General features: G+C 33.6%; 1 protein-coding gene across 1 annotated transcript in view; it reads right to left on the bottom strand.

The window, feature by feature from the left end:
• Positions 1-10439: 10439 nt before the first annotated feature.
• LOC145679496 (membrane alanyl aminopeptidase-like) overlaps positions 10440-16433 on the bottom strand; it is a 69695-nt gene continuing 63701 nt past the window's right edge. The window contains exons 12-13 of the mRNA XM_081750075.1: positions 15264-15541; positions 10440-10643 (exon numbers count right to left, since the gene is read on the bottom strand). Of these exons, the coding sequence (XP_081606201.1) occupies positions 10440-10643; positions 15264-15541 (482 nt within the window). The remainder of the gene's footprint in view (positions 10644-15263; positions 15542-16433) is intronic.

Here is a 16433-nt window from a genome sequence, read left to right as displayed (position 1 = left end):
GTCCCACTTTCTGGTGGCTGACTTTTACAACATCACAATACAAATGTTGATCAAACGGAATACAAGTGTCTGAATTTCGACTTTGAATACGTTGGAAAGTAGTGCCATCTGCGGCATATTTGTGGTAATAAGTGTTTCAGGATCTCTGTGTCTTATTGGTGTTGTTAGCTATAGGAATACTTATCTTCAGGATGTACCTTTGTCCAAAGGACACATAGATTCTCAGAATTACAAATAGAAATTAAATTTGCAATTTATATTCATTATTTTTAATGTTACTAGTATATTTATAGATATATTAAAATTTAATATTAATTTGGTGATATGAAAAGTAAGAGTTTCATTAAAATTAAATTATATTTTTTTTAACTTGAAAACATTGTTAAGTAAACTGCAATACATTTCTAAACTCAACTTTATATATAAGGTATTTTTAAAGTGAAAAAAAGATTGTGGTCACATCTAAAGAATAGTTTATTACATATGTTAGAGAATGTGTGAATTAAACACAGATAATTGCCATTGATATTGATGCATATTGATGAGTAGGATCTTAGTTGATATGAGGAGAATGGAGACGTTTACTTGGGACAAGTTGACGAAGCTAATGCAACAGTGTAATTGACACTGCGGAAAGGTTAGACCTTGATTCTAGAAGTAATGTTACTTTAAATTTATGAATAAACAGCTACAGGTAAAGTAAAGATCCTCCTATTCTAGGACCTGCAGCTTCTCATAAGGTTGAGATAAGAATTTCGGTTAACAAAAGTGAACCCGGTCAGGCTACAGTTGAAGATGACGTTTGATCTCTATTGTTTATCGACGAAATACTTGGAATTATTGTCCGAAATATTAGCACTGAAATCCATCGTCTAAAGCTAAAGTAATAAGTAATTGCATTGACTACATTAGCAATATAAAAATTTATACACTTTTGGATTGTATACATTCGGCGTTTTGATGGGTAATTAACTCCAAATGAGATGGTGAAAGAAAAAAAGAAATAACAAAAGGTGGTACTCTTGTAGAAATATAGGGTGTTAAAAAGCGCGCCAGGTTTGTCACATGAAATTAAGAACTTTATTTTTTCAAAACACACTAACAATATTCATAAACATGTTCATCACACATTCCGATTTCAGGTGTGGTGAATGACGTCGGGTATATGACCTCCTCTACTGCGCTGGCATGGAATAACTCTGTTCGTGAAATTTTCTATGACTGCCTGACAAGTTTCTACTTGGATTTCGCTGACGACTCGTCGAATTTCTTCCTTTAATTCACGGATGTAACGGGGTTTATTGACATACACCAATGATTTAAGAGTACCCCAAAGAAAAAAGTCACAAGGAGTTAAGTCGCATGATCTTGGGTGCTTTCACTAGTCAGCATTACGCGAATCCGGAACCGCTTTTGGAGCACACATTGCACTATAGTGAAAACTGCTCCATGGCTAGACACAGACTGAAGAAATGCGAAAATTCAAACTAAGGAGACAATCGGAATATTTGTGGGTAGAATAACAATACAAAACAATGCCAGCAACGGAGAAACAAAAATTTGCCAGACGATCCAAAACCGGTGCGCTTCTTTAATAACTCTATACTACATCATGTTGGGGAACAGTTTTCGTTTCCTCATTTCCTTTTGAACTGCTTACATTTTGATGACCAACTGACAAAATGTAACAGCGACAATATTGCTCTCATTTTAGAAGTTCGGGAGATAACTATATCAGAATGCAAATCACTCTAAACTCCAAACATTTATTATACTTTTGATTAACTATAACTTAGTGTTTGAGGAAACTATTCCTTTAGACAATGCTTAGGTATATGAATTTTTAAGAGTTTCTTTGGGGATAGGAAAGGCGAACGGATCAAAAGCTATGGACAATTGATTAGTCGGAAATAACATTTGACATGTCCAGGTAGTAATAACAAACTGGTCTGTTGCAGCCAATTCTTGTATATTTTGTAAATATCCATCCTCTTTGCGTTAGAAAGTACAGTTTAGACATAAATAGACAATCATTTTAACCGTTCAGATTGCTTATTTAATTATGTTATTACTTCGTTTATTCGAAGTAAATAATTCTTAAGCTCATTTTTGAAAGTGTATCTCATGAATGTGTATCTTGTACTGTATCTTTGACTATTATGACGCAGTGTATGATCCATCTCTCTCGATTTACTAGTCTAAAAGTTTCTTAATTAACTTATTTATTTATTCACGGAGTTTCATACAGCATTAAGCCAATTGACTGAAACTGAACATTATAATAACATGAAATAAAATAAATAAAAAATAAAAAATAAAAATAAAAAATAAAAATACAAACACAGAAGGTTTCGCCTCTAGATTTGGAAATGTTCTTTTTACCCCAAATCTAAATACAAATATTATATCCTGTTAGTAATATATTGTAATCATACACTAGTCTACAAAACAACGAACGTTTTACAATTGATAGTGTAGGTGTCTCGTAAGTTAGCAAATTAAAAGAACGACTTCGATGGGGAGAAACTCGAAAGTTAATCTTGAGAGTAAAACTTCAGAATCAATTCTACCATTGATAACCTTATATAGGTAACGTTGGTCTGTAGCTTGGCATCCTTTGTCTAGGGTATATAAGCTCATTAAAGACATTATTTCTTGTGTCGCGTGGTCACGTAATTTGGAAATTCTTAATGTAACTACGGCTATAAAGAAGTTTAAAACCGTTAATCAGTCATAGATTAATAGGTACTACCATATTCCATAAAGGTGGACAATTTTCAATAATCGGGGAAATATAATTCTTATAAAACATTACAAGAACAGGGAGACTTTGTATTTCGAGAAATCTATAAAGTAGACTTAGTAATTTCATAGCTCTGGATGAGATCGATGAGATATGATCCATATAGTAGAGTTTTTCATCGAAGAAAATATATAGATCTTTTTGAGGTGAGACACGTTTAACAGGTATATTGTTGACATTGTAAGTTCGAAGAAGCACACTCTTTCCTGGAGAGATTGGAAGGATAGAGCACTATTTGTTGTTTCAAGCGTAATTCCAGCTAGTACACCAGTTACTTACAAGGAACGGACATCGGAACGTGTCATCCGGACATCCGAATCAAACCTAGTCCATTCGATAAACATAACAAAGATATGTACATGGCCAAAAAGTGAGGTGCCATGGACACACGGAGGAAGTTTCTGAGGCCCATTAAAGCCTGTTAGTAGAAGGAAAATTGTAGACTAACAGTGAAATAGCTATTGCTTCAACATTGTTCATTGGAAAGTCATGGTATAATAGTTCACTCTCTTCAGCATGAAACAAGGTTTCCAGAGGTGCTATGTATTGGGACCCATAACGTACATGAACATTGAGAATTGAGAGAATGTTAAGAAAATTCCCTCCAGATACCCCTCTCATCGACTTTGGGCCCTTCTGGACTGGTCCCGGGTAAAAGCACACAATCTAAATGTGTCTGGAAAAATTCTATAGGCGATAAGAAATGAGTGTGTCAAGTTTTGTATTGATATACAGAATAGGTATGAGAGGGAAGCGTGTATTGGTGTACAAGCTTTTCCCTCATATCTATTCTGTCTATAAATACAAAACTTGGTACACGCACTTCTTATCCTCCATAGTATATTTCCAGATACATTTACGTTGTGTGTTTTTACCCGGGACAGCTACAAAAAGGATTCAAATAAGATGGGTGGAATTTCTGGAGTAAACTTTCCTGACATTCTCTCAATTTTTCATGTTTATGTATGTTGTAGGCCCCAATACATAGCACCTTTGGAAAGCTTGTTTCATGCTGAAGCGATTAAACTATAAACCATGACTTTCCAATAAAGTGTTGAAGAAATAACTATTTCACTACGAGTCTACAATTTTCTTTATACTAACAGGGTTAATTGGCCCCGGGGACTCACTCCTTTGTCCATGGCACCTAATGTTCTGTGCATGAACATATCTTTGTTATGTTTATCGAATGGCTTTGGTTTTATTCGGATGGCATGTTCGTGTCCATTCCTTGTTAGCATTATGTCAGCCTACAGTAAAGAAGCATCATCTATAGAGATAATGACTCTAAAGAGTTTACAATCATCAGTGAAAATATTTGATGAAGAGGATGAAAAGATATTAGGTAAATCGTCCATATACAGCAAGAACAAAAGTGGACAAAGCAAGCTCCTCTGACGGACTATGGATAAGACGAGACTAGGAAGATAGAGATCCAGGAAGAGTAACTCGTTGTTATCACCCTCCGAGATAACGATCTAGGAAAGAGAGGATCTGTCTATGAATATTATATTTATAGGAAAGTTTGTTAACAAGCAACTTTGTTTAGCATCAAAGGCCTTTGAAACGTCAAAGCGAACAACATCATATAAAAACTCATTGATAATATATTTGGTTTGCTTTTAATTTAAAATGAAAGTAATATAATTTACAAACTTCAAACAATAATAAACATAATATTCTGATGATCTTAAGGCGGAGATGCCTGCGTTATTGTACTTTTATTCGTAGTCTTGAAAATGAGATGTGTTCAGTAGTTACAAGGGAACATTCCGACTTGGTGAATTCAATTGCTGAAAATGATTGCTAGTACTGGATGGATTCAGTGCTAAAAGAAACAGAGAAAGAGAGAGTATTTAGTGTCAGACTGCATACAGGGTGAGAGATAAGTGAGAGCAAAATGCGAAGATATAACAGAAAATGTATATAAATGCCATGTTTATTATAATACGAGTAGAGGGATTGAGGTCAAATGTTAGATATGAGGAATGCCTGTAGAGCTGCACTGAACAGGTGCAATCTGAATTATGGGAAACATCCGAAAAACCGCCATGTTGGAATTAGCGTAAGACAATGTACGGGAAAGGGGTCATGTGACAGGTGGCTCTTGACACACAGCGTCTATTAAAATTAATAGTAACCAACACAGTTTAAGATCTCTGTAACACGTTCCACGCTGTGGCAATGTAGCAATACTGTCGTAAATGTGATGTGAATGAGGAACAATCACAAGTGTGAAGGAAGCCACTTTCCAGCCAGCAAACATCCCAATCCACCCAATATTCATTAGTATGCCGACAAAAGTGCAAATATTACCAAGGAAACCTGAAAGAGTTCATGACTGCCGTTTTCTGGCTTTGTATAGAGCAGATAAAACTGCTGTTCTTCATTCATAGAGAACCAATAAAAATGAAGAATTGGTTTAGAAACCGGACAATGTAGAATTTACCTGACTCCTTATCTCTGATGGTTGTACGTCACTCATACAACCGCTCGATGTGTTCTTTCGTTCCTATAAGAATTTCGTAAAATATATAACATACCTCGTTTCTCTGTCATCTGACTTGAACATATGACAACTGGACAACTTCATTAACTTGGAATCACTCACTCATTTCCAGTTTACAGCACCAAGGTTCCAAGCTATAATTAGATATACTTTCTACAAAACTGGTTATTTCCAAACAGCACCAGGCGCATTCATGACACCTGTCGACTACTGCTTCAATTTCAATATCGGAAACAGATTTGATGAGCCCGATTGTCCATGTTTATCGTTTTCAAATGTGATTACTGTTGTCTCCATTTTTGTATCAACCACACAATCATTCTTAAGTTATATAACAGGTGTAATTAAACAGAAGTCTCAAACTGTATTGGTAACTATTAATTTCAATAGACGGTGTCTGTCAAGAGCCATATGTCACATGACCCCTTTCCCGTATATTCTTCTTGCGCTAATTCCAACATTGCAGGATTTCAGATGTCCCAGATGATTCATTACGTCTATTTAGTGGAGCTCTACATGCATTGCTCTTGTTCAACATTTGACCTTAATCACTCTACTTGTTTCAAAATTAATATCGCATTTCTACACATTTTCTACTTCCTATTTTCGCATTTTGCCCTTATTTATCTCCCACCCTGTATGTGCTTTGCCACTAAACACCCTCTTTTACTCTGTTCCCTTTGGTGTTGAATCCAATACTAACAATCATTTTCAGTAATTGAATTCACCAAATCAGAATGTTCCCTTGTTAGACTCTATACTAGCATAATGGTAAGATATTTATTGTTAATTTAATCATAATAACAATCGTATTAAAAATAATATAAAGAATAACATTAACAATAATAATATTAATAATAGAGAAGCCAGAACACCTATTGAAACAAGTGTAGGAATATTATATATATATATATATATATATATATATATATATATATATATATATATATATATATATATATATATATATATATATATATATATATATATAGACTTGATTTCTTATACAAACAGTGATTACTCTCTAGCATGATAGCGACTATCCTCCAAGCATTGAACCTATGTGCACTTTTATGTCACTCTATAAATCGTGTGCATTTATTTTCTCTTTCCATTATTTTCAAATGTAATAAATTTTATATCTCGTTTGCTTCAAATGTATGTAACTTTTAGGTTTCAATCTATTTTAACCTTCTATTTCCTTATACATGTATCTTATTACTTTTTCCATTTTCATATATACTCATGTCCAAAATTATTATCACATGTTCATAAATATGATGTATTAATATAATTTGATAACGATTTAGCCCGGTATTTCTTATAATGTTACTAAGTGTATAATCAGCAAAGATATGTGTGTGTTAAATTTTATGTCAGAAACCATTAAACAAGAAGAATATAACGAAAATAAAATTTCCTGGTCCATTTAGCAACATTTTGTTTCACTCATTTTAATTTTCGTATTTATGTTTTTTTCTATGAAATTTACGACAAATATACCTTTCCCGATTATATACACACATAGTATCAGTATTAAAAGTACCCTACAAAATCATTATCAAATTATATTCTTACAGGAAGACTGTTATAGATATGCTACAATCATTTCGGACATGACTGTACATATTTGCTCTTATTATTATTTTGAACATTGTAAACTTTTGATACTACCCTTATTACTACTATTATTCCTGTTCATTTGTTTCTTAGTAATAAATGTAAATTGTTAGAACAGTATTAGCTTGATTTGGCCCTTTCTCCGCCATTTGTTTCGTCTCCAAAGGCTCTCTCGAACGTAAAAAGAATTGGTATGATTATGAATATTTTGTACAATCGTGGTAGATTTCGGGGACAATACTAAAAAGGGGTCAGAAGTATTCATTATCATCATCATCATAGGTATTCTGAAAAAATCAGCATGTCACGTGCCACAACTCAGAAGCTTCCATGCTCCACAATCTTCCGCTAGCCTCTTCGTCTTCCCGTACAATTTTTCTGATGCGGTAACGTCCATTGATATAAATCTCCCTCACCCAGTCTCGTTCCTGCCACCATAACGTCTAGCACGTTCTTCACGATACAGTTCCTTCTTAGCCAATGTCTCAACCAGTTTGTCTTCCTCTTCTTAATAATATCTAAAATAGTTATCTTCTCCACCATAATTTCTAACACCCTCTTATTCGTTTTCCGCTTGATTAAGTTAATTCTTACAATTACTCTCCACACTCACACTTCGAACACTTTCACTCGTTTTTCATCATTTTTGCGTAATATTCATGTTTTTTACCCACAGAGTAAAATACTCCACACGAATCATTTTATGAGTCTTTTACACAACACTTTATTCAAGGTCCCAGAAAATAGTATTTTCTACCTCATAAATGCTTCTTACGTATTTCCTATTCTTCTTTTTATTTCACTTTCGCCCTTCATATCATCACTAATAATACTACTTAGGTATCAAAAATTAGATCTGTTCTCCTTTCTCCCCTCCTACTTCAATATTGGAGGCCGACTGCTTCCTTCCAATCACTATAGCTTTTGTCTTTCTAACATTTATTTTCATCCTATATTGTTCACAGCCCTTCCTCAAGTTCTCTAACATTTTATTCATATTCTCTTTAGATTTCGGAACAAGCGCAATATTATCTGCAAACCGTATACATCTAATCATTCTACCTCCTGGCGAAAGTCCGTTTTCGTTATGTTAATTATCTATTTTAATTATCTCTTGTAGATAGATATTAAATATTGTTGGTGAGGGAGAGCATGCCTATGGAACTGATCTTCCATTTGCATTTTCTCTGTCATTTCCTCCTGTATTCTAACACTTACTTGCTGATTCATATATAAGTGTCTCATGAGTCTTTGATCTTGCCATTTCAACTCAACATTCTTCAGAACTACCAACAGTAAGACCCAATTCACGCGGTCAAAAGTCTTTTCCAGCTCAATAAATAGAAATGCGCCTTCTTTTTGTATAAACTTTTCTCCGATCACTCATAATAACACAATTGTATCTCTTGTGCCCTTACCTCTCCTCAAACCGAACTTTTCCTACTCAACTTTTTAATTCGTTCTTGCACACAATCCTCTGCTCAGAATTGCAAGAAAAATTTTTATTGTCTGAGATATGGGACTAATAGTTCTCTAGTCCTCAAATCTCTTTGTGTCTCTCTCAATTTCTCAATTTCTCTCTCAATTGAATCTCTCAATTTCTTAACCATCGGCATCATGATCATCTTCAGGAAGTGTTTTGGTTACTCTTCTGTTTTATATATGTCATCACAGAGTCGGAAGAATTTTTTCATGCTCTTGTCTCCAATGTTTCAATGTGTATATTATCTATCTTGGTTGCTCTCGGTTGATTTTCCATTCCTAACCTCTGATATTGCTTTTACAAACTCATCACGAAGAGTACTAAACTATTGCTCCTCCTCGTTTGCTTCGTGTTCTGCTTCGCATCTAAGCCATACTGTCTCTTCTCATTCTCATTTAAGTCTTCAACATATTATTTCCATCTTGCTAAGACCTCATTTCTCTCGCTGACTGCCTTCCAAGTCTTATTTTGTACTGCTACCTTAATACCCTTGTATCTTCCAAAAATTCCATAGATTTCATCTTCTTGTACATTTCCTCATATTTCTCAGCTCTTTCTAATTCTTCAATGCCTTCGTACTTTCTTTTGTAAAATTCTTCCCTTGCTCTATTTCTTACTTTCGCATTTTTCAATTTCTCAATATTCAACATCTTGTTACCAACTTTCTATCTGCTTACATGTATTAATTCAATATTCACTTCGTCCAGCCCAAGATTGTGATAAGAGAAAACGTCATCCCGGGAAAGTTTTTCGCAATTCCCAATTACTAGTGAATTCTGTCTACAAAAATTCACCACTCCGTCTTCCCTTTCATATCTTTCGCCTAAACCATATTTGCCCATGACATTACCTTGACGATCGAACCTCATTATCGGTTGCTGCATCCCTGTCTCTATTATACACCTTGTCTTCATGTGCCTCCAGCTTTAAGTTATCGTCACAATCCAGAGTATATTTTATTATGCAATCAACTGTATCGTCCTGTAAAAATGCGAAAATTTCATTGGCCACTTCATTTTCCATATTGGATATCTCCTTTGTTCTTGGCACGCGAAATATCAACTTTGGCAACTGCTGTTGCATATACCATGCAATATTAGCCCTATTAACGCTTTCCATTGCCACCTACATTTTGTGATACACGCAAACAAATCACTACACTCTTGCATTTGCCACACTCGTCACTGCCCGTTCACGTGTTTTACTGTCCGCATCTTCCACTCTATCCGACTACCTCTCGGGCGCACCCATCTACGTTTTGTCCACTACTAACACGCATTTGCCGTCAGTACCTACTGGTGCTTCGGTCGCCCTTAACAACGTTTCCCAGTCGCTCTGTCAACTTCTGCTGTGACCGGATACCATTCCTTCACTTCCTCGAATGTGAATCACTTCCGGAGCTTATTCCCCGGCCCTATCGTTGTCTAGTTTTTTTTTTTCATGTAATACGTATTCCTTATCTTTGAATTGTCTATTCATTTCCAAAAATTCACATTTCTTCCTTCTGCCTCGTGTCTATCACGTCCTCCTGAAGTTGAATCACATGCGTCTGTCTTTCATAAAGCCCCCATGGTTCCTCCTGTGGTGGCCATTAACAGCTAATATTTTGTATACAGTTATTTAATGGGAAGGAGCTTTTAATGCCTCCAACGATTTCTTGCTTTCCCGACCTCGCACTCAGAGGGGTTCCTTGTTAGAAACGAAGCCCGAAAAAGAAAGTTCCTTTTGCAAGAAGTGCAGGATACCTGTTTATGCGTGGCACAGAAAGGATACGTATGTTTCATTTGCAAAAAGATAATTAGAGGTACTGTAAATAATATAGAAATAGTCACTGTGTACTCTTATATGCTATGATGTAACTTTGTTCGCTCATAAATAGGTTCATAATTACATTTGGAAGTATTAGCTGGTTTTCTCTTACATTGATAGTACGCATTAACACTAATTGCGTGTGCATTCTATGGTTATACATAGTTGTTCAGCATAAATTAAATATTGCTAAAGGTAACGAATGTATGCAAATCTTACGGGTTTTCCTCGTCTGGATTAGGGGAGTCCATCCACTGTTTAAACACTGCTTTAGATTTTTCTACAGTGTCATTGTTCCCAAAGTCATTAAGAGCAGTTACAATTTGCACTCGGTTGAGAGCTCTTACTCCTTCTTCACCTGGTACATCATCAAATCCAATATCTTCATACACAGACTGAAGAAGATATAGGACGTAACTCTAAAGAAAAGGAAAGTATTTTTTAATTAGATAAGTGTGCATGAAAATCATTACAAATTTCGTGCATTGTGCATCACACACAATAATGTTTTACTTTTTGTTTCATAACTAGAGTAACCCACATTATGCTTTATTTTTTTGTTTAATTACGCTTTATTGTTAATTTCAATCATTGTTTACATTAATCGTGTATAATGTGTAATATTTACTGTGAATGTACATTAAGTATTCTAATTATCTTGATCCATTTATTAATATTTTATGCAAGCAATTTCTTTCATATTTAATGAACTTTCTACTTAGTGCACTGTAAAGAGGTATGCTTTACTCGAGTCAGTTTTTTCTATCACTTGTGTGCGCCTTATCGGTGCATATATACAGAAATGGAAAGTAAACGATGCCACCAAAAAGTGCAGAAAGTGCTCAAGTTCACGAGGTACACATAACAATATAGTGTGGAGCTCTTGGGTACTATTCATTGTTGGCGGAAAGTTTTATTCTTTTCTTTTCTCTTTTCTCCACATCAAAGGATTATACCGAAAAATTTACAGAAATAAAGATAAGCTTTTCATTGTTGCATTGTGATGTTCTCAATGATTTTGCATTGTAAATATTGATTTAAAAAAATATTAATACAAGTATGTTAAAGTTGCAGTTAAATATAATTGTCCAAGAATTGTGCTATATATTTTAAATTATGCTTTATTTTCTAAAATTATGCTTTACTATGCTTTTAAAATTAGATTTTTCTGGCCCCTTAGACGACCACAAGTATGTTTAAGATACCAACCATATGTCTAAATTGCTATTATGCTTTTTATGCTTTTAGGTTGATCTAGTTATAACTATTATAATACAGTTTCCACATATATATAAGAATACGTTTCTGTACTATGTCTAAGGAGACTTGTTTTGTTATAGTTAAAATGGTCGTGTTTAATTGAAGGCTCAATAACAACTAACACGATATTTTGATTATAAACTGATTTTTAAAACTGAGAACGAGCAAGAACGAAATATTAATGCCGAAGGTTTTAATTCAGTGTTTCCTATATTGTCAGATTATTACTAAAATATTAGTTTATAAAATATGACCAAAATTGTGAGTTGATTTTGAGTAAATTGTTTGAAAAATTCGTTCTCAACAATAAATTATTACATGTCGAGATTCTTCTGATAAAGTATATTTAATATGTCGTAGACGTTTTTTAACGAAACATTTATTAAATATAAACAAAATCACTTTGGTTGAGAAATTAGTCTGAACAATTAACATTGTGATTTTAAACAATATATCAAACGTCTCCATCCATTTCACTCCTGCTAAAAGTTTAGTAGCGAGTTGAAGTCAGGAAAGATTTTATTCCATTAATATTCCATAAACTATTGATCCTACTTCAAAGTTGATCATTAGAAGAATTAGTCCAGAAAATTTGCTACATGAATGGTTCCGTTTCTTTTTCTTGTAAAAGTAAGCATTTAGGAAAATTTCGTTAATAAACATGTCTTAGAGTGTATGGTATATATACTGTAAATACGGTGCGGACTGGTCAGAATATTTTACAAACTGCGTATGGGTTGGATCTGAACTACAAATGACATCAGTACTGAAGGGAGATGCGGAAGCGTTGTGACGTGATTATGATCGTCTTCCGCCAACTTGGATTCATGCTCGTTATTTCAAATGGAAATATGGTCATTCAATATTTCAAATATACCCTCTTTCAACGATAAATGGAATAGTGCAATTTAGTTTACGTATACTGTAGCAGTTTGGCACTTAAGACCAATTTTAGGATATCGTTTGTACTTTGCGAGTTGCTGTAAAGGAAATGATTACGCACCATACACTTCTTGTAACATTACAACAGTCATGTTCTTCATTAGGTAGAACATCTATAAACCGAAAAAGAGCAAGCAAATGCTATAACAGAATATGTTCCACATAGCCTCTGTTTCCATCTAACAATTGCCTATGTTTTAAATGGCATTTGCATATGTTACAATTTCTGTACGTAGATGCGAAACAATGATTTGTGAAGCATTTTCTAACACTGGAACTGATTGGCTTTTACTTTTATTTTTCTGCATTTAAGACGTCGAGATATTAACTTGTAGAGAGAACATATGAATCATACTTTTCGTTGGAGGACTAGCTGAACTGTAATATCAGCTGACTACAACGCACTACGTTCCAATCGAAACCCGTTGACAGATAATGCCATGAGAAATCTTATACGTACATTTCGTTCAATCGGACGTGTATCTATCTTGAACCGGAAGACCATGAAGTACAACTGATCTGAACACATCATCAGCTGTATTGGGTATGTTGGTTAAGAGTTTGAAAAATAATGTACGACGTATATCGAGTGAATACGATGTTAGTGTGAATAGTGAATAGTGAATACGATATCCAAAGAATCTTCAGCAGGGAGAGAGTCCTCCCTTACAAGAATCAGCCTCAAGAAAAAGTGGTCTTGGATGACTGATCGACGAATGAAGTTTTACGTGTTTGTGTTGGAGCAGATAGCACGGTTTTTTTGCCTAATAAAATTCTTTTTAGTAATGAAGTAAACTTTCATGTTACAGGCAAATGAAACTGACATAATATTCGCTACTAGACTAACAAAAATCCACACTGAATATATATAACGAAGATGCAAGGTGTAGGTAAGGTAATGTTATGGTGTAATTTAGGAGGTGAGAAATTTATTGGACCTATCTTCGTTGATGAAATCGTGGATCCTGTGACATATTGAGATATGTTGGTAACCACTCTTATACTTGTTCTTTAATGGATATATTACGCTCTCCGACTATTGCTAACATGATGACATATCACCTCATTATGATAACAATGTTGTCCGCTAGATTAATGTACTTTTTTCAGATAAATTGAAAGATTAGTCACCACTGTATTTTTATCTAATTTCTTTCAATTTTGCCTGTATGAGCAACAGAAATGTATTTTGTGTTGTTGTAAAATTAATAAAGTCGCTTATCAAAAAGTAGAATCCCTAAGAAATGTACATAAATATTTACTTGATATGCTTCGTAGGATGCTCCGTAGGATGCTTCGTACGTGGAGTAAATACTTGCGGAAGTAGGTAGAACATTGACCAACAGGAAGAATTCTATCGTTGTGTTATTTGTTTTGTGGTTCACAAATGTTATTCCTAGTAATGAATGTGATTATTGTGGTATTGTAAGATATTTATGGCACATAATCTTTCCTATAGAAATATCCCGAATTGTCCATACTCTACCCTAAAATCTGTCAGAACTATGAAAGTTTAAAACGTATGCAAACTGATCCTCACAATTCGGTTTCACGATGAAAGAGGGTTTAATTTGATATACTGCATGACAATGTCTCCGTTTGAAATAACGAACTTGAATTCAAGGTGGCAGAGGATAACAGTAAACACACCTCATATCTGCTTAATATTAATTCAACTTCTACTGGAGAACTAACCAACATTTTCTAAAATATTTCACACAGTACACACAGTATATACAAATATATTTACAATATATATATATATGCCTGATGTGTAAATATTTCAAAACGGTTATTCACACAAAAAAAGAATCATTTTTGTATCAAGTTTCCTGGGATACAAATTTCCTAATAATAAGACAAACCAGATTTTAATGGAAAACATTTTTCTTAGGACTTCAATCTAAAGACACACCCAAAAATTCAGCTTTCTTGGAATTTTTCCACAGAGAAATTGTATTTTACCTTTATTTGATTCTTCTCTTCAAATTTTCTGTGGAAACTTAATTCGTTACTTCATCAAAATTGCTGATTTTGGATTCTAAATTAATTACCTAACCTGTTCGTTGGCCCTTGATGCTATATGTCATTCTTGTTGCTTTGTGTTCTCAAGACAGTATAGCTTTGTCCTTCATTCTCCTCTATGTTTTCCGAATACATTTTTTATGTACCATGTTGTTTCATACAAAGGAACATTAAAGAAGAAATATTTTAAAAATTAGGAGAGATATACTGGAATAATACATTGAATGTATGGGAACAGCCAACGGTTATTAAAATTGATCGTAACATATATTACTAATGCAAATTATGAGTAAGCTGATTATTGTAAACGCAACAAATCCACTTTAAGCAACGCAAAATAGAACAAGTATATGCGAAATCAACCAAACAGATACACTGTAAGATATTCCGCTGCAGTTTATAAAATTAATAACATTCGTTGTGAAGTGGATATTAATATATTCATAGTTGAAATACAAATATATCTCACGAGATATTTAAGTGTAGATACGACAGGAATTTCAGAAGTAAATACATCATATTTCTCTCGAGTCATATCAAATCAAATTGAGGAAACCTGACGAACTACAAATCAAAGAATCGCCTTAAATATAATTTTACATAGTTACATGTATATGTAAAAGCTTATTTAATTATAAATTAACTTTATGAAGTTACGGAATTTTAAAGTGACTGCCTAAAGTGACTGGTGCATTTGTAAACTAATACACAATGTAACTGTTTCCATGATACGATTCATTGGATTACTTATTCTTTAAAACTCTAACAGTGTTATAATTAAATGGATTTATTGAGAATAATGTTATGCTAACCTTATATAATTCCTCCAAAGATGTATTTCTAAACTGAACTTCAAAATAATTCAGCTCCCTTAATGCTGCAACCCAAGGAACATATTCTACCTCACTCCTGAGGTAACGAGTAAACTCAAGTGCCACCGTATAATTAAGCATTCCATATTTCGCAAAATCCTGAGTGTCGTCCAAAAGTTGAGCTCTGTTTAGAACATGAATGTTCAAACCATCATCCGAATTTAGGTAGTTTGCAATCAATTCCCAATTTTGATGATCGTAGTTTACTCTGTAGTATCCTGAAAATATCACATTAAGTAGCGATATTTGTTGTTTCGTTTAAACAAAATTTAGATTCATGTAAATTTATTTAATCTCCCCAAAAATGTTACTGTTTAAAGTTCTTTCATTTCAGAATATTTTCATACAAGTTATTCTTCGCATAAGATTATTTCAGTACTTTGTGTTATTCCTATTCTTATTATTACTCATAAATGAGACTGTTAGTAGTCCATACTAAGCTGTGGAGTGTAGACGATTATATACTTTTTGAATGAAATATTGTTGTCAAAAATGTTATTCGCACAGTAACTACTTCAACCTTTAACACATTTCATAATGACAATAAAAATAGTATATTGGTACATTTATTTTGACAATATACTAGTATATTTATTTTGTTCTCGATGCAAATAATAGTTAAATATGTTAACCAAGACATATAACGGTGTTACAGCCCCTTTTGGTATTGACATACACGATAGTCTATTAACAATTCTATGTATAGTTGATTGTGGTACAACAAATGCTTTGATATTACCAATTGTTCATGCAGTCGAACCACTCCCCCAAAGGTAGTGCTGTACATTTTAAATTGATCTTAATCTAGTTAAACTCTCATATCATTTTGCCTTTTATATAATTTGTCTAATAAGGATATGTTGTAGAATAAATTGAAGACAAAATATAGAGGACCATGAACTACTATCATGTAACATTTTTGCTTCAGTTGTAATAAAATTCTAGATAATAGGCTAAAATAATACTTCACTAAGTTGCCAGTAAATCATATTTAGTACATTCTATAGAATATATAAATTGGAAAAGTGGATTTGGCTGCACTTATCTTGAAGTGTCCAAAACTTACATCGATATATTGAGGTAATTCCTAAAAATTAACTATTTGTTAAG

Source organism: Thermobia domestica, chromosome 2 (assembly GCF_964235325.1).
Source record: "Thermobia domestica chromosome 2, izTheDome1.hap1.1, whole genome shotgun sequence".
Lineage (NCBI taxonomy): Eukaryota > Metazoa > Arthropoda > Insecta > Zygentoma > Lepismatidae > Thermobia > Thermobia domestica.
Note: the sequence above shows the minus strand (reverse complement) of the source record. Positions and strands in the feature narration are given on the sequence as shown.